The 19211-nt window shown below is 37.8% G+C and overlaps 1 protein-coding gene across 1 annotated transcript in view; it reads right to left on the bottom strand.

Annotated features, from left to right (window-relative positions):
* The window catches only part of CCDC141 (coiled-coil domain containing 141), a 217521-nt gene extending 199321 nt beyond the window's left edge, over window positions 1–18200 (bottom strand). Inside the window, exons 1-2 of the mRNA XM_032755264.2 lie at window positions 18001–18200; window positions 15452–15574 (exon numbers count right to left, since the gene is read on the bottom strand). Of these exons, the coding sequence (XP_032611155.1) occupies window positions 15452–15574; window positions 18001–18102 (225 nt within the window). The 5' untranslated portion in view covers window positions 18103–18200. The remainder of the gene's footprint in view (window positions 1–15451; window positions 15575–18000) is intronic.
* Between the last annotated feature and the right edge of the window lie 1011 nt (window positions 18201–19211).

The following is a 19211-nucleotide window of genomic DNA, read 5'->3' as shown; positions in this document are numbered from 1 at the left end:
AGCTTCTGCACAGCAAAAGAAACTACCATCAGAGTAAACAAGAACTTACAAAATGGGAGAAAATTTTGCAACCTACTTATCTGACAAAGGGCTAATATCCAGAATCTACAATGAACTCAAACAAATTTACAAGAAAAAAACAAACAACCCCATCAAAAAGTGGGTCAAGGAAATGAACAGACACTTCTCAAAAGAAGACATTTATGCAGCCAGCAGACACATGAAAAAATGCTCATCATCACTGGCCATCATCACTGGCCATCAGAGAAATGCAAATCAAAACCACAGTGAGATACCATCTCACACCAGTTAGAATGGCCATCATTAAAAAGTCAGGAAACAACAGGTGCTGGAGAGGATGTGGAGAAATAGGAACACTTTTACACTGTTGGTGGGACTGTAAACTAGTTCAACCATTGTGGAAGTCAGTGTGGCGATTCCTCAGGGATCTAGAACTAGAAATATCATTTGACCCAGCCATCCCATTACTGGGTATATACCCAAAGGATTATAAATCATGCTGCTATAAAGACATATGCACACATATGTTTATTGCGGTACTATTCACAATAGCAAAGACTTGGAACCAACCCAAATGTCCAACAACGATAGACTGGATTAAGAAAATGTGGCACATATACACCATGGAATACTATGCAGCCATAAAAAATGATGAGTTCGTGTCCTTTGTAAGGACATGGATGAAACTGGAAACCATCATTCTCAGCAAACTATCACAAGGACAAAAAACCAAACACCGCATGTTCTCACTCATAGGTAGAAATTGAACAGTGAGAACACATGTACACAGGAAGGGGAACATCACACTCTGGGGACTGTTGTGGGGTAGGGGGAGTGGGGAGAGACAGCATTAGGAGATATACCTAATGCTAAATAACGAGTTAATGGGTGCAGCACACCAACATGGCACATGTATACGTATGTAACAAACCTGCACATTGTGCACATGTACCCTAAAACTTAAAGTATAATAATAAAATTAAAAAAAAAAATCAGAGAACCATCTATACAACATGAGTTATAGAGCTGAAAGTTGAGACTGCTCTCTCACCTTCTCTGTCTTCCCACTTTACTGGCTTGACTCAGTGCCTGAAATTTGTACCCTGGAAAACCCCCTTACTGGTTCTTTGGCATTAAAACAGGGGCTTTAGCTTCCTCACTCTGCTGTGCACATCCTCTCATGGCACCTGTAGGACCAAGCAGCAGAAAGGATTGGGAGAGAAAAAAAGCAATATGAATTCATTCCAAGCTCTGGGACCATTGATCTTCTGGCCAGCTTTCCCCTCTCTTGGAGGTTTAGGCATCTGCCTGGTTGCTTCCACTTTCACTATCACCACTGCCATTTGGGGATGGGGTGGTGGTGGCTTGGGCTTAGGCAGAGACAATAGAAACACAAAAAGCAAAAAACAAAAGCAAGAGATTTTCCCTTTCCCTCTCTGACCCTTGGATCATCTTTCCTCTGCTCACAACTGAAAGAGAGGGCTTTTCTGGAACTTTTTCTGTCCACATCTGGTACATATATCAGGGTGTCAATTTGTCTTTGAATTCAACCTGGCAAATACCAGAGCAAGGACATATGAAAACACTGCTGGTTTGGTGGTATTTGGATCTCTAATCCTTTCCCCTAATCTATCTGCCGGCATTAACTCTTCATCATCTTTGTCATACATGTATTCCACCTGGGTTTATAGTTGTGGTTAGTGGAGACAGGGTGGAGGATGTTCATTTCATCTTTCCTGGTACTAGAACTAGTAAAAAAGACAAAAATTCTAATCTCGCTCAAGGACCTAAATTTCAAATATATAGTAGCAAGGAGATGGAGGACACAGAAAATTTGGAGAACAGGGCTAATCATAGAGTCAGAAGTTTGCTTTATTCTCCAGAAGAGTAATAGCTAGATGAACTTGTCATGAGAATGATATAGCCATGTCACTTGAAATCTCTAGTGTTTTACACATTTATACATTATTATATATCTCAGACAAAGCCTATAGTTTAGAAAAGATGCATTCTGGCTAAGGCTAATCAGGGAGGAGTCATAATGTACTTAAAACACACAGACAAACCAAAACAAAGAAAAGAAAATGCTCTCATTCTAGGCTAAGTACAATACATAGGGACAGTTGGTTCTTCACATCCACATCCACAGATTCGATAAACCATGTATAAAAATATTCAGAAAGAAATAACATAACCACAAAAAATAATACAAATATGAAACCATGCGGTATAATATTTACATAATGTTTATATTATTTTATATATTATAAGTCATCTAAAGCTGATTTAAAGTATAAAGGGGGATGTGCATAGCTTACATGCAAATACTATGCCATTTTATATAAGCGACTTGAGCATCAGTGAATTTTGATATCTGCAGAGGTCCTGGAACCAATCCCACACAGTTACTGAGAGACAATTTTATGTCTTTTCTAGAGTAGAAAGATCTGTTACCTCCTGGACAGAATACAAAAGTATATTTTTATCCTAACATTTAATCTCACTCAGACATGTTGAAGATTGGGAGTAGGGGATGGATGGATTCTGTATCTACTTTATCTCTGTCATTTTCATTTATATTGAACGGTCAGAGTTTCGTCCTGTCTGTCTAAATCTCAGACCTACAGCCTTTTTGTCATACTAATAAGGACTATGGGTTCTATTTTCCACGAAAAAATTTTGTTTGTAGGTTTATATTTTAAAGGACTACCTTCTAAATAGAAAATTAATAGCTGGAGACTACAGGCCTATGATTTCAAAAATGCTATCTATGATCCTGGCCTTTCAAATAGAAATGTTTTTAGTGACAAATAGCATAAAGCCCAACCAACACTGGCTTAAACTTCTGAATTTATCTGTGTCACAAGTAAGAAGCCTGGGGCTCAGTATAATATTTCGCAGTATGAAAAAAGCATAAATTACCAATGTAAAATTGTATTTCCCCTGTTAATGTATACTGTTTTGTTTCTAGTTAGGTTGTTCTACTAAAAACACATATGTTCATTGCAGCATTATTCACAATAGCAAAGACATGGAATCAACCTAAATGCCCATCAGTGATACACTGAATAAAGAAAATGTGGTATATAAACACCATGGAATACTATGCAGCAATAAAAAAGAATGAGATAATATCCTTTGCAGTGACATAGATGGAGCTGGAGGCCATTACCCTTAGCAAACTAAAGCAGGAACAGAAAACCAAATTTTGCATGTTCTCACTTGTAAGTGGGCACTACATGATGACAGATGGACATGGACACATGGAGGGGAACAACAGACATTGGGTCCTAATGGAGGGTGGAGGGTGGGAGGAATGAGAGGATCAGGAAAAATAACTAGTAGGGTGCTAGGCTGAATACTTGGGTGATGAAATAATCTGTACAACAAACCCCCATGACACAAGCTTCCCTAAAGAGCAAACCTGCACGTGTACCTCTGAACTTAAGTTTTAAAAAATGTGAAAACATGGTCAATATCAGAGCAAAAGCATCTTTATATCAGTATCTCTACTAGTACTTTCATTTCCAAGGATAGTTTCCTGGAGGTGAAGTTAGTAGATCACAGAATGCATGCATTTTGCATTTCAATGCTTTCCGGTTTCCAAAAGGTTGTGTCAGTCCAAAGTCTCAACCAGTCTTTCCTCGCATTCTTACCATCATTGGATGTTATTGAAATTTTGAATTCATAATGGTATATTAGGCAAATAATGGTGTATCTTTTTAATTATTGTTTCATTTCTCAGGTAATTCTGATGTTGATCTTTTTAAATGTTTACTGGAAATGTATTTCTCTTTTGTAAATTGTCCATTTTTTATTGATTTTATTTGTATTTCTTATCAATATGAAGGATTATAACCATTTGACTTTCATGTAAATTGCAAATATTTTTCTCCCTATCTATTGTTCATCCATTAAATTAGTCTATGGGTTCTGGAAAACTCTTATTCATCTCCAGGACAGCTCAAATATCACTTTTTCTGTCAAGGTTTTCCTGGAAGAACTAAATACCCTATTTTCCACAATATACCCATAATAGTTTGTGTATATCTCTGTGTGCTGAATTATAACTACAACATTTTTCTGTCTATCAAGAAACTATGTCAGAAAGCAAGTCAAACAGTCCAACATTATGATAGTCATATCTTTGAATCTGTCCTCATTCTTCATAAAGTAAATCTCTCATAAATTCAGAATTTTCTTTTTACTTATTAGGATTATCACCCCATATTTCATGTTAGAGAAACTCAGTTCCACTTATCCACTGTCTTCCCATAAAAACTGTTGTTTTCTTCTGCCTGTGCCTTTTCATTTATGAGCACTGCCTTCAAAATCCCTATAGGGTGCTCCTTCTGCATTTGCACTCTGTTCCAGTTGTGGCTGTGTAACACACCACCCCAAATTCTAGTAGCCTGAAACAGCAACCATTTACTTTGTTCATGATTCTCAATTTGGGCAGGACTCAGTGGAAAAGGCCTGTCTCTGCCCCATGCAAGTCAGCTGGGAAGCTCAATTGGGGCTGGAGAATCTACTTTCAAGGTGGCTCACTCACATGACTGGAAATTGATTGACTGTTGGATTTCAGCCAAAGCTGTTACCTTGGAGCCTCAGTTCTCCTCGACATGGGCTTCTCTACAGTGCTGTTTGACTTCCTCACAAGGTGGATGGGTTCACAGAGTTACAATTCCAAGTTTCAGGAAGTAAAAGCAGCCAGTCTCTTGAGGCCTGGGCCCAGAATATGGCACGGCATCATCATATCACTCTAAACAGTCACAGAGTCTCCAATTTTGAGGGAAGGGACATAGATTCCACTTCTCAGGAGGAGACATTTCAAAGAATTAATAGCCATCGTTCATCTACCATAATATTTCTGAGTACTAGGTCTTTCCAAAGTTGCCAAAAGAGTTGACAGTATTCACTATAACCAAGCCAGGTTCTGTTCCTTGCAGAAATATGGAGGACACCTCTCTTTTTTGCCCACTCTGTATCATTTGGTGTCCCAGCAACAAAGGAGTATGGCGTGTGCCTCATCTTTTTCACAGGCCCATCAGCCTCTGCCAAGAAGTCCAACCTTGATTCCTGGGCCAGGACAAGGCCGAGGTCAGGAGTGTCTTTTCTAAATTTTCTTAATCTTCAGTCTCTGCCTACAAAATTCTCTCCTTCTAGAATTCTTGCCCCTTTGGTAAATCAACTCCCATCAACACTTCATTAGTTATGGTCATACTCTAAACTCCTGCTCAACCTGAACTGGTAACAAATTATTTGTGATATCCAGAATGTTATGTGCCCTAACTCCATGTTGAAGAAGCCTATATTAATGGACACCCTAGTCTCTCTTAAATCAACATGTCTCACATCCACTTGTGAAAACTATGTTTTACAGAATCGGCCAAGGCACTTTTCAAATGTAAAGAATGCTATTTAAACTTAAGCCCCTTGGACCACTGCACTGCTCCCTTCTAGTCACTGGAAATGAACCAGGGAAAAAAACACTGTATAAACAAGTACGGTGCCAAGCGAGGTAGAGAAAGTCACCAGGAAGTTGTGCTGCCTCATAGTTATGAGAACACTATTTTCATTTTTTAGTGGAAAAAGTTCTCCGTTTTCAAAACCCTAAAAGAGAAATTAAAACACTGACTAATTCCCACTAGGCCACAATTCTGGCATTGTTCCCATGTTGTTCCAGTCACCTTCTTCAAAATGTTCCATGAAAAATAAGGCCGGAACTTTACATGCATAGAAAATGAGAACACCATCTATTTCAAACACAGATCAATACGTGTTTGAATTTGGAAGGTGCCAATTGATCTCACTCCTTTTCCCTTCAAGATTCTGAATCAACTGAGAAATAGAAATCAGGGTGAGGGAAGGATAAGAATATATGCTGTTATTACTAGTAAAGCTGGACTGGAGGATGGGGTTGAGTTGCATTTCTGCATTTTCTCCCTGTAACCTATCCCACAGAACCTCCCTGTGGAGAGAGGTGGATCTGAGGCACAGATACGTAACTGGCTGCCCTAGATGGGACTGTGGCCTGTGTTTGCCAGGTGGGGACATCTGGCCAGGTGAGCAGAAGCAGAGAGAGAAGAGAAACTGCAGCCCCTAGTTAAGTGGATCTGTGGAACGAGCCCTTGAGGCTTCACCAGTCTCACCAATCAGGTGACACAGGCCTCCCTATTTGTGTAGGAAAGAGAAAGTGAGGAGATATAAGTGGAAATATCTTCCCCAACACTTCTGAGAGAGTAAATTCTTGAAGGTGTGGGTCAACAGGAGCACAGGGAAAGAGATAGAGTGGCTCCTATATAAAGTAAGCATTTAGAGTAAAACACTGCTATGACACAGATAATGTAAAACAGATTAGTCCTCTCTAACACTGTCTGAAAGTGTTTCATCACATTCACAACACACATGCTATGAAATTTCCTCTAATACGTAAATATAAATAATTCGAGTCACACAGCTTTGGAATACATTCTTAAAGAATATCATCAAGAAAATGAGAAGCAACCTACAGAATGGCAGAAGATATTTGTAAATCATGTATCTGATAAGGCATTAATATCTAAAATATAAAAAGAACTTCTACAACTCAACAACAAAAAATCCAAACAACTTGCTTTAAAAGTGGACAAAGGATTTGAATAGATATTTCACCAAAAAAGATATACATTGGCCAATAAGCACATGAAAAGATGCTCAACATCATCCACTTTAGGGAAACACAAATTAAAACCACAATGACATATCACACCTAATAGGATGGCTACGACTTTTTAAAAAAGAAACAAACAAGAAACAACAAGTTATGGACAAGATGTGGACCAATCGGAACACATATAATGTTGGTGGGAACAAAAGTTGATGCAGTTGCTGTGGAAAATATTTTGATGTTTCCTCAAAACACTAAAACCAGAAATTTTTAGCACGGGACCCAGCAATTTCACTCCTACATATATATTCAAAAGAATTGAAAACAGATACTCAAACAGATACTCGTACACCAATGTTCATTGTAGCAGCATTCATAAGGGCCAAAAAGTGGAAACAATTTAAATGTCTATTGACAGATGAATGAATAAACAAAATGTAGCATGTCTTTACAATGGATTATTATTCATTATTCAAAAAGGAATGAAGGTCTGATACATGCTGCAAAATGGGTGAACCTTGAAAACATCATATGCTAAGTGAAATAAGTCAGGCACAAAAGGACAAATATTATGTGATTCCATTTATATGGGGTACCTAGAATAGACAAATTCATAGAGACAGAAAGTGGATTAGAGCTTACCAGTGAAAGTGATAATTAGAGTTATTTTTTTTACTGGGTACTGAGTTTCTGTTTGGGGTGATGAGAAAGTTTTGGAAATAGATAGTGGTGATGGTTGCACAACATTGTGAATATAATTAATGCCACTGAATTGTACACATAAAACGAATGAAATGGCAAATTATATGTTATATATATTTTACCATAATAAAAATATTTTCCAAATGCATTCTTAGTAAATATTTCAGATGAACACCAGAAAAGCTCACGATCTCTTATTTAAGGTAAGTTTTTATAAGACTTTTAGTTTTACTACTAATATATTCTATTTATAGTACATTCATTTCTAGCTCAGAAAATAGAAATAGGGCAAAAATAAGCATTCCCTGAGTTGGAGATTTAGTCAAAACAGGAAACCAGTAAATTTATGAGAGTCAAATTAGAGGTGAAATTTTCCAGTGTTTTACCACTCTAAAGGGTCATTCTTCACTGAATGCCAACTGCAAATACAGTAGCCAGTGCCCAGGAGGTTTTCTTGACTCTTACAGTTGTAATTACCCTAGACAACAGCAATGTCATGGAAAGTGAGATGTTAAGAAGAACATTCTTGACAACTTCCAATTTCCAACTTTTTTTCTTCCTTTAACACTCTGCACCTCACCTGAGTATATAATGTCAATAGTAGCCACAGGCAGATCTTCTTTACCTGGCTTAAATCTACCTTTTCTGGAATCCTTCTTTTTCATTATAAATGATTTGAATATGGTTTGGAAATCTAGATGCCTTTTGGGAGTTAAAGTTTTTTCCACTTGATTGTATTTTCATCACTGAAAACAGGAAAATATTTTTTCTCTGGACACTCCACTGAGATTAAGTACATTGCAGAAGGGAAAATAAAATCTCTAGGGTACAGATATTACCAACATTAGAGGCACTTATAAAAATTCTGAGTTTTCAGAATTTTTTTCTTTAGTCTAAATTACTAGAGTTTGAGATAATTTTCAGTGGAAAGCAGAAAATAGCTTTTCTATTAAATTAAACATTTAATATATCAAATTACTCTGATACACTCATTAACATAATAATTATGCCACTTTTTCTTTGAAAAGCAGCATGTACTTCCATATATTATTGTATTTCTTCCCCAAATTTTCTTTTTAGGTGTGTGAAGGTAACTGTTATTATTATCCTAATTTCTCAAATAAAGACCCTGAGACCTGAGAGACTAAGTGTTGTGCCCAAATCAGAGTTGACTCAGCACCGAATCCTACACCCTTCCAATGCCATTTTCACCACATTCTTTATGATTAGAACAAATTGCAAGACCCTGTACATACAAAAAGGACTGGAATAAACATTAAATATTAAGTATTATTGGCTTATTGAACTACTAATGTCCTCATCCTTCAAAAGCTCATATTCAAACCAAATGGGATCCAATAATTTTCTGCTACAGGTTAAGTTTGTGCCTATCTTGACAGCATATTAACTAGTAAATTGGTTGAATTTATGATCTGTCCATTTGTGAAATGGAATTTACATCTTCATTATTTTTAAAAGTCTTTTGCCAGCAAATCTGAAATAGACTTTAGACTCCTTGATAAATTTTTTCTTTTTTAGAGTCATAACATTAGAATTAGGTATATCTAGGTGATAAAACTACTAGTTAAAGTTTGTTAGGGCTGAGTGGCTGGACTGAGAGTGGTGAGTATTTGGGGGAGAATATGAGAGATGGACCTTAAGAGGTTATGGCTAGAGGTCCAGATGAAGGTAAAAGATCTTTTTGTTTGAGACCTCATTTTCTTAGACCCATGTGTAGGGAGAGAGAATGGCACATTATTGTAAGATCCACAATAAATATGAAGCTTTGATCTGTCCTGTTCCCTCATTTTAAAGATAAAAAGCCTAAAGTCCAGAGAACTTAAATGGCTAGTCCACACATAGCCTTAAGGGCATCAAAGAACAAGATGTTTAATTCTAGAACCAGTGCCTTCTAAAGAGGATAGAAATGGAAACCCCTCTTCTTTTTTTACTTCCAATTTTAATTTTAAGTTTAGGGTAAATGTGCAGGATGGGCAGGTTTGTTACATAGGTAAATGTGTGCTATGGTGGATTGCTGTACACATCATCCTATCACCCAAGTATTAAGCCCAGTATCCATTAGCTATTCTTCCTGATGCTCTCCCTCCTCCCACTTCCCACCCTCTGACAGGCACCAGTGTATGTTGTTCCCCCAACTGTGTCCATGTGGGTCTCATCATTCAGCTCCCCCTTATAAGTGAGAACACATGGTATTTGGTTTTCTGTTTCTGAGTTAGTTTGCTAAGGACAATGGCCTCCAGTTCCATCTATGTCCCTGCAAAAGACATGATCTCATTCCTGTTTATGGCTACATCATATTCCATGGTATATATGTGCCACATTTTCTTTATCCAGTCTATCATTGGTGGGGATTTAGGTTGATTCCATGTCTTTGCTATCATGAATAGTACTGCAATGAACATACTCATGCATATAACTTTATGACAGAATGATTTACATTCCTTTGGGTATATACCCAGTAATGGGATTGATGGGTTGAATGGTATTTCTGCCTCCAGGTCTTTGAGGAAATGCCACACTGTCTTCTACAATTCCATGATGATTCAACTAATTTACACTCCTACTAGCATGGTAAAAGCATTCCTTTTCTCCAAAACCTCACCAACTTCTGCTGTTGTTTTTTTGTTTGTTTGTTTGTTTGTTTTTTTGAGACAGAGTCTCCCTCTGTCACCCAGGCTGGAGTGCAGTGGTGTGATCTCAGCTCACTGCAAGCTCCACCTCCTGGGTTCACACCATTCTCCTGCCTCAGCCTCCCGAGTAGCTGGGACTACAGGCACCCACCACCATGCCCGGCTAATTTTTTGTCTTTTTAATAGAGACAGGTTTCACCGTGTTAGCCAGGATGGTCTTGATCTCCTGACCTCGTGATCCACCCACCTTGGCCTCCCAAAGTGCTGGGATTACAGGCATGAGCCACCACATCCGGCCGCATCTGCTTTTTTTGACATTTTAATAATAGTCATTCTAACTGGTGTGAGATGGTATCTCATTGTGGTTTTGATTTACATTTCTCTAATGATCAGTGATTTTGAGCTTTTTTTTAATGTTTGTTGGCTGCATGTATGTCTTCTTTTGAGAAGTGTCTGTTCATGTCCTTTGCCTATTATTTAATCGGGTTGGTTGTGGGTTTTTTTTTTTTTTTTTTTTTTTTTTTTTTTGCCAAATAACCAGCTAGCATCATGATGACAAGATTAAATCCACACATAACAATACTAACCTTAAATGTAAATGTAAATGCCCCAATTAAAAGACACAGAATGGCAAGTGGGATAAAGAACCAAGACCCATTGGTATGCTGTCTTCAAGAGATCATCTCACATGCAAAGACTCACATAGGCTCAAAATACAGGGATGGAGGAAAGTTTACCAAGCAAATAGAAAACAGAAAAAGCAAGATTTGCATTCCAAGTTCCGACAAAACAGACTATAAACCAACAAAGACTAAAAAAGACAAAGAAGAGCATTGCATAAATGTAAAAAGTTCAATTCAACAAGAAGAGCTGAATATCATAAATATATATGTACCTAATACAGGAATATCCAGATTCATAAAGCAAGTTCTTAGAGACCTTCAAAGAGACTTAGACACCCACACAATAGTGGGAGACTTTAACACCACACTGACAATATTAGATCATTGACAGAAAATTTAAAAAGATATTCGGCTCAGATCCAGAGCTGAGTAGAGCTCTGGATAAGTGGACCTGATAGTCACATACAGAACTGTCTACCCCAAAACAACAGAACATACATTATTCTCACCGCCACATGGCACTTACTTTAAAATTGATCACATAATCAGAAGCAGAACACTCCTCAGCCAATGCAAAAGAAGTGAAATCATAATAGTCTCTCAGACAATAGCACAATCAAATTAGAAGTCAAGATTAAGAAATTCACTCAAAATCATACAACCAAATGAAAATTGAACAATGTGCCCCAGGATGACTCTTGGGCAAATAATGAAATTAAGGCAGAAATCAATCAAGAAGTTCTTTTTTTTTTTTTTTTTTTGACAGAGTCTTGCTCTGTCACCCAGGCTGAAATGCAATGGTGCGATCTCGGCTTACTGCAACCTCTGCCTCCTGGGTTCAGTAAATTCTCCTGCCTCAGCCTCCCAAGTAGCTGGGATTACAGGTGTGCACCACTACACCTGGCTAATTTTTGTATTTTTAATAGAGACAAGGCTTCACCATGTTAGCCAGGCTGGTCTCAAACTCCTGACCTCAGGTGATCTGCCCACCTTGGCCTGCCAAAGTGCTGGGATTACAGGCATGAGCCAATGTGCCCAGCCTAAGAAGTTCTTTGAAACTAATGAGAACAAAGACACAATGGACCAGAATCTCTGGGATGCAGCTAAAGCAGTATGAAGAGAGAAATTTATAGCACTAAAATGCTGACATCAAAAAGCTAGAAAAATCTCAACAACCTAACATCACAACTAAAAGAAAGAATCAAGAGCAAACAACCCAGTTAAGCTGGCAGAAGACAATAAATAACCAAGATCAGAGCTGAACTGAAAGAGATAGAGATACAAAAAAACCTTCAAAAAAAAAATCAATGAATCCAAAAAGCTAGTTTTTTGAAAAAAAAAAAAAAAAAAGATAGGCCACTAGCAAGACTAATAAAGAAGAAAAGAGAGAAGCATCAAATAAACACAATTTGAAATGATAAGGGGGATAGTACCATTGACCCAACAGAAATACAACCAACCATCAGAGAATACTATAAACACCTCTATGTACATAAACTAGAAAATCTAGAAAAAAGTGAATAAATTCCTGGACACATGCACCCTCCCAAGACTGAACCAGGAAGAAATTGAATCCTTGAATAGGCCAATAATGAGTTCTGAAATTGAGGCAGTAATAAATAGCCTGCCAACCAAAAAAAGCCCAGGGCCAGATGGATTCACAGTTGACTACTATCAGAGGTACAAAGAAGAGCTGGTACCATTCCTACTGAAACTATCCCAAGAATTGAGTAGGAGGGACTCCTCCCTAACTCATCCTGATGCCAAAACCTGGCAGAGATACAACAAAAAAAGAAAACTCCAAGCCTTGATGAACATTGATGCAAAAATCTTCAACAAAATACTAGCAAACCAAATCCAGCAGCACATCAAAAAGCTTATCCACCACAATCAAGTAGGCTTCATTCCCCAGATGCAAATCAATAAACGTGATTCATTACATAAACAGAACTAAAGATGAAAACCACATGATTATCTTAATAGACACACAAAAGGCCTTTGATAAAATTCAACATCCCTTCATGTTAAAAACTCTGAATAAACTAGGTATTGAAGGAACATACCTCAAAATAACAAAAGCCATATATGATAAACCCACAGCCAATATTATACTGAATGGGCAGAAGCTGGAAGCATTCTCCTTGTATACCAGCACAAGACAAGGATGCCTATCAACGTAGTATTGGAAGTTGTGGCTAGGGCAATCAGTAAGAGAAACAAATGAATAGGAAGAGAGGAAGTAAAACTATCTTTGCAGATGACATGATCCTACATCTAAGGACATAGGAAAAATCCCATTGTCTCAGCCCAAAAGCTTCTGAAGCTAATAAGCTACTTCAGCAAAGTCTCAGGATACAAAATCAACGTGCAAAAACCGCTAGCATTCCTATACACCAATAACAGGCAAGCTGAGAGCCAAATCACAAATGAACTCCCATTCACAACTGCCACAAAAAGAATAAAATACCTAGGAATACAACTAACAAGAAAAGTGAAGAACCTCTTTAAGGGGAACTACAAACCACTGCTTGAAGAAATCAGAGATGACACAAACAAATGGAAAAACATTCCATGCTCATGGATAGGAAGAATCAATATCGTGAAAATGGCCATACTGCCCAAAGAAATTTATAGATTCGATACTATTCCCATTAAACTACCATTGACATTCTTCACAGTATTAGAAAAAACTATTTTAAAATTCATATGAAACCAAAGAAGAACCCGAAGAGCCAAGGCAATCCTGAGCAAAAGAATGATGCTGGAGGCATCGCTTTACCCAACTTCAAACTATACTACTGGAAAACCCTTTTCTAGCTGAGCTACTGGATGGATTTAGGTATGCAAATTTGAGCACAGGGTGGGAGGTAGGAGCTGAATTGCTGCACCTAAGAAGGCATTTCCCTTCTGTAGTCCTGGATGGAGTAGGGATGAAGGGAGAAGTGAGGTAGCCCAAGAGTTCCAAACTGATGTGAGCTCACCCACCACTACCCACAATTTATCATGGACTGGGAAATGCTGGCTGGGCATGAATTATTAGTAGGAACTGGGGAAAAGATGTGGTTTCAAGCCCAGGTTAGCTTCAGCAGAAACAGTTGGCAGGTGCATACAAAGGAGCTGGGGTCACAAGAGATCATGAGAAAGCAAACTTCTGGGAATGGCCAGAAACTTCAAGTAAGTATTGCATTTCTACAGTTCATGGAATTGGGGATTCATGACAAGTTTACACAGCTTTTTGTGTAGCAGGAAGACCTTGAGTTGTTAGCCAAATCTCACTAGTTTGTGACATAATTAGAGCTAAACAATAAGTGTTTTGATTCCTGGTTCATTGCTCTTCCACATCATAATGGGGTTTTTCTACATAGAAAAGACTTACCAATAAGTAGGGATTTCTGCCTTGCAAAACAACCTAAATCCCAGAGTAAGGGGCTGTCAAACGGGAATAAATTCTGCCTTCTAGGGGCCTTCTTCTTTGCACTAATTCTTTCTTCAACTTCTTGGTTTCAATTACTCAATTACTTTTACCACTGTCCAAGCAGAAAACCACTGTCTATATATCAGATGCAGATCAAATCTGCTTCTAAATCTGGAAAGCAAGTATGAATTTCAGCCTAGATGTACAAAGAAAACAGTAATATTAAAGTACTAAAAATGCAGAGCATCCTAGTCTTTGCAGTTCTCTGAATCCTCATTAAATCTCTTTGAACCTCTTTGATCTTAGTGAAGATATTTCATTTGTCTATGAGGTTATTACTCACAGGGCTGGCTCCCTCAGAGGTTCCTCAGAATGGAACACCATTTAGGGCTTAATGCTGTACCTGTTCCTGTGTTGAAATTCCTTACATTTGTGCTTTGTAAATTAAGTCCAATGGGACAACAGAGCAAGTGCTGAGGGCTTGGCACCTCATCAGACATGTGGTCCTATCTCCTGGATATAGAGTCAGCTGTCCTGTCTGCTCCTCAGCCCCACTCAGTGACTGCTGCCACCTCTTATAGCTGGAGCTGTGGCCAAGGTGAAACTTAAGAAGGGGGGGGTAAAACCCATGTCCTTTGTACTGAGTCATGGGTGAGGCCATGTACCTGTGAGGGTCTGCACTCATGTTACACATGAAGGAGCCAGACATTAAGTAGTGAATAAAAAACACCATGATGGGTCAAGAAAAAGCTTTTCCCTGCTTTTGAACAAACAGCCCCAAATTTTTATTTGCCCTGGGTCCCACAGATTATGTAGCTGGCTCTGATCTTACCTGGCCTTTATCTGGCAACCTCAAACCAATGTTACTTTTAGATTTCTAACCACATACTCTCAACATATATAAAATAGTATGTCTGGTTTTACTAGAAGTATTATTTGGTTTCAAGAACTCTTAATACTAAGCACAGAATCAGATATTTTCAATAGTCCAACAGGGGGAAAAGTCTTCTAAATTATTTTTACCAGCAGGTATCATTAACAATAGAAATTGTGGATCTGTCTTTGTGACTTGATGGTGTAATGCATGAAATGAAAAAATGATGGAGTTTTTTTTCCACTGAGGCAGCCAGGAAAAAAAAATTACTCATTTCTCCACAGTGAAAAAATATTATCATTCCATATTTTCTATCACATTAGGGAAAATTTTTAAAAATCTTGCTACTTCTGTCTGATGCTGTTTGTTCATACATAACTACTGATTTTTCCATTATCTACCTGGTACCATATTAAAGTGGCCCTAGGCCAGTAACAGCAGAGGAATCAAGAAGTATAAGAAATAGTTTTTTATTTCTCTTTAATTTTGTTTCTGCTTCACATCTTAGTATCTTACCTTGAGCTTGGCCAAAAGAAGTTCATGATCATGAAGAAGTTTTTTGGTTTCATCTTGACTGCTGCCAATTTCTAGAAGGTTGGGCTGTGATTCAGCCAGTTGAAGTTGTATCCATTTGCCACACTAAAAATAAAAATTAAATAAAATGCACTTTTAGTTCCTCTTGTTCCTTCCTCTTCACCCTTCTCATTTTTAATATATCTTTTAAACTTCCAGTTATACTGTAAACACTTTTTTCTATTTTCTATTTTTTCCCACTCTTTCCATAGAGATGGGGTTTACTTAAATTGAAACATAGCAGATCTAATATAAATCCATGCCCTGCCTTCTATTTTTTATTCTTAGGATAAATTATTCTCTCTTGGCATATTGGATTTGAGTTAAAAATTCCCAAATGAGGAAAACATTCAATGGATTATGTATTACTGAATATTATAAAGTTACAGAATAATTTACACAACTGTATCCTCTCTCACTCACAAAACTGAACTCAATAAAAATAGTGAAATTCCACTTGGGCAGGTAGGATGCAAATTTCACCATAGGGGGAAGTTCTGGTAAATGCAATTTAGGCTGATTAGTGTCTTTAAATTGGCCTTGCTGGTTTAGCTGAAAATAATAAATATCAGATGAAGAAATTGATTTTTATCTTATTTCAAAGGTAAAATATGCTGTTTTCCAACCTTAGTTGTTGAATATTCATTAAAGCATGTAGGAAAATATTAACAAAATTAGATGCCTGTGACAACTGCCATTTGAGCATAGTCAACTTGCTTTCCATACAAGATTTACACTGCTCTAAGACATAATTTGTCATTGCATTTCCTGAGGAATTGCTTTTCTAAGAAGCAACAACTCATTAAGCAAAAGGAACCACTAACAGGCATGTAGATACATGAATTACTAAAGAGAAATTAGAAAAATGTGTTTCTACTTTAGAATATATTCAGTCCCTGAGACAGTTTGGACAGTCACTATAAATCACACACAGGCACTTCTATTCCATTAAGATGGACTTTCTACTCTGAATTGCTTGGGGTGTATTTTGTATGGAGATGGCAGTAAGGTAAGAGGGCTGAGGAGAGGGTAGTGGGGGAACATTCTTAGAAACACAATTCAGTTAAAATAAGAGTTTCCAGTGTAATTTTCCAGTGTAATTTCCAGTGTAAATTTTTTGTGTTCAATCTACCTCTGATTCTTCTGTAATTTATCCTCTAATATTATTCCTCATCCTGCTCCAAGAATGTTCGTATTTGAGGAAATGAAAAGTTAACTTTTTGAAAAATAGTGAGTTTGCCTCTTTTCCCTCATTGCTGAAATCTGCAGTTAACTCAAAGTATCATTAATCCCGTGCAAACGATGTTTGCACTACTTCTGCGTCAGGCTTCTTTTCATCTCCACTCTGGGACTCTGAAAAGATGGGAGGGTGAGGAAGTCAGCAGAGGCCTGGTTCCTGTGGGAGAGAAGTCTCACAACACCAGAAAATCCACCTCGGCAGGAACACTTTCCATTCTGTCCTTCTATAGTGAATTGTTTTGCTCAATATCAAGTGCTGTTTTCCTGGTATGAATTTTCACATTACCATAAAATTCACAGCAATTAAGTTAAAGTAAACACGGCTTGCTGTCCATGCTCTAACAAAAGGCCAGAAAAGTCATTCAATTAAGCTTGGTAGGGACCTGAAAGGAACTGGTTTGTGACCATCAGCTTGTTTGCCAGCTTTCCCTTCATTAAACACTGAATTATTTAGGTGGAATATCATCTAAAGCCCAAGCCTAGTGCTTGAAAGGTTTTTTTGCAGGGCATTTCCATGGAGAATAAAATCGTGGAGTTCTTCTGCAGCCTAAAGATGTGTGGTCATCTTTGTAAATGGGCAAATGGGTTGTCATAAAACATGCAGTAATTGTAAACCCTAAGTGGCTTCTACTTCCTGCTGTTAAGAGCAAATTTGACACAAACCTTTTGTACCTTTCCTTGCAGGGTCTTCATTACTGCACAAGGGTTTAGTAGTGTCTTTACTATGTCAAAACCAGTGTGGCAAAGGACACATGTCGGAGCCCTTTACTAGGTGTTTTTTGAGTTCCATCGTGCTTAAAGCAGTGCCCTTCCCTTGTCTATCAGGACCTGCCTCCTCCCACCTCCATCACATCCACTCTCAAAAATCACAAGCATTTCACAGGTCCATTGGACTCTTTAGTCAGGCAATCATGAACTTCCAATTACCAATGCCTTGCTTTTAAAGACCAAATTGACAGTATATGCCAGAGGTTTTCTTTTCTTTATTTTTCTTTCTTTTCTTTTCTTTTTTTTTTTTTTTAAATCAAACTGCTGTAGATGCTTTCTGGCTGACTGAAAGGAAAGAGAATTTCTGGTAACTGCTGAAACTTCTAGAGGTTTCTCTTAGTAGCCGATTTAAGAAAGCAAAAGAGTGCTTGCTGCATTGTCTTCTCTATGCTGTGTCCTGCCGATTGCATGGAATGATTTTTAGGGTTTTCAACACACAGCTAGAAGCCCACAGCCGCACAGAAAAAGGGAAGTTGTTAGCTTACCTTTATGACAGCTATAACGATTTTGGAGTCCCCAGCCTGCACAGCAACTGAACTGACTGTCGTCGTAGAAAGCGCCACACTAGGACTTCCTTGGCTGGACATGGTACTTTAGAACCAGAGTTTATACTTTGGGCAGCCTCTGGACAGTTGTGTGTCTGCTGGTCATTTCAGAAGGCAACCACCAGGGTTACTTGGATTCATTCAGGGAAAGAGCTCAGCTCACACTGATTACTCTGCCAAAAGGAAAGAACAGGAGGTTAAAAATAGACAACCCCATTGAGTTTATCGTGAGAGAGAAAGGAGCGAACGAGAGAGAATTGCCACGCCCCTAGTATGGTGACACTAAGTGCCTGTTATTTTTGCTGTTATCTTAAATGTGGAGGACAGCTTCAAGCTCTTTCCTTATCAGCTGATGTTTGATAACAAATGGAAAAAAAAATTACATCCTGACAACCCAAATTAGTTTTACCACTGAAACTATGCAATTGTAACCACGGACTTTGAAACCAGTAAGTCATTGACCTGGCTATCAATCTTTTCAAGATTTTTGAAATCTCTCTCATGCAAAGAGAACTACCAAAGTGTACTTTAAAAAAGTTTTGGTATTTGTCTTGGGGTTAAGTCACAATTTGCTTAAAACACATTTTTAGATTAATCTGCTTTTCTAAAACTTACTGTTCTTTGCCAAATGAAGTTTAGATGGAATAGCCACATTTTCTCAGAGCCTCAGATTTCTTAGGAATTTTTTTAAAAATATTTCAACCAGCATTTATAAATAGGTGCCTATCATTTCAGATTTTCTTTGTGACTATTCTGCTCCATTGGACAGGGCTTTCAAGTTCAGTTATCAATACTATAAGAAAGCAAAATACTTTGCTGTTACCTTTTAATAGCAGCAAGAAAATGTTTTCTGTGTGGTTAAAGGTTATTAAGACCTATATTTTGCTGCAATTAAAAACAAAAACAAAAGGAAAGCACTATACTTCAGGCTTTTTATTCCCTACCCCCACCTCCTGTGCAGGAAAATTATAGCCAGCTTCAAATCAGTGCCCCACATTGGTAGATTAATCCTATTGCTAGAAACTTAGCCTGGGTCACAAGTTGTCTGTGGTATTAAACAGCAGCTGTTGGATTCCCTGTCAAAGAACAGCTGAAAATAACACTAAAGTTTAGGTCAGAAGTCAGATGCAAACATATCAGAGTTACTAACT

Source organism: Hylobates moloch, unplaced genomic scaffold (assembly GCF_009828535.3).
Source record: "Hylobates moloch isolate HMO894 unplaced genomic scaffold, HMol_V3 SCAFFOLD_1, whole genome shotgun sequence".
NCBI lineage: Eukaryota > Metazoa > Chordata > Mammalia > Primates > Hylobatidae > Hylobates > Hylobates moloch.
This window is presented reverse-complemented; position numbering and strand designations above follow the sequence as displayed.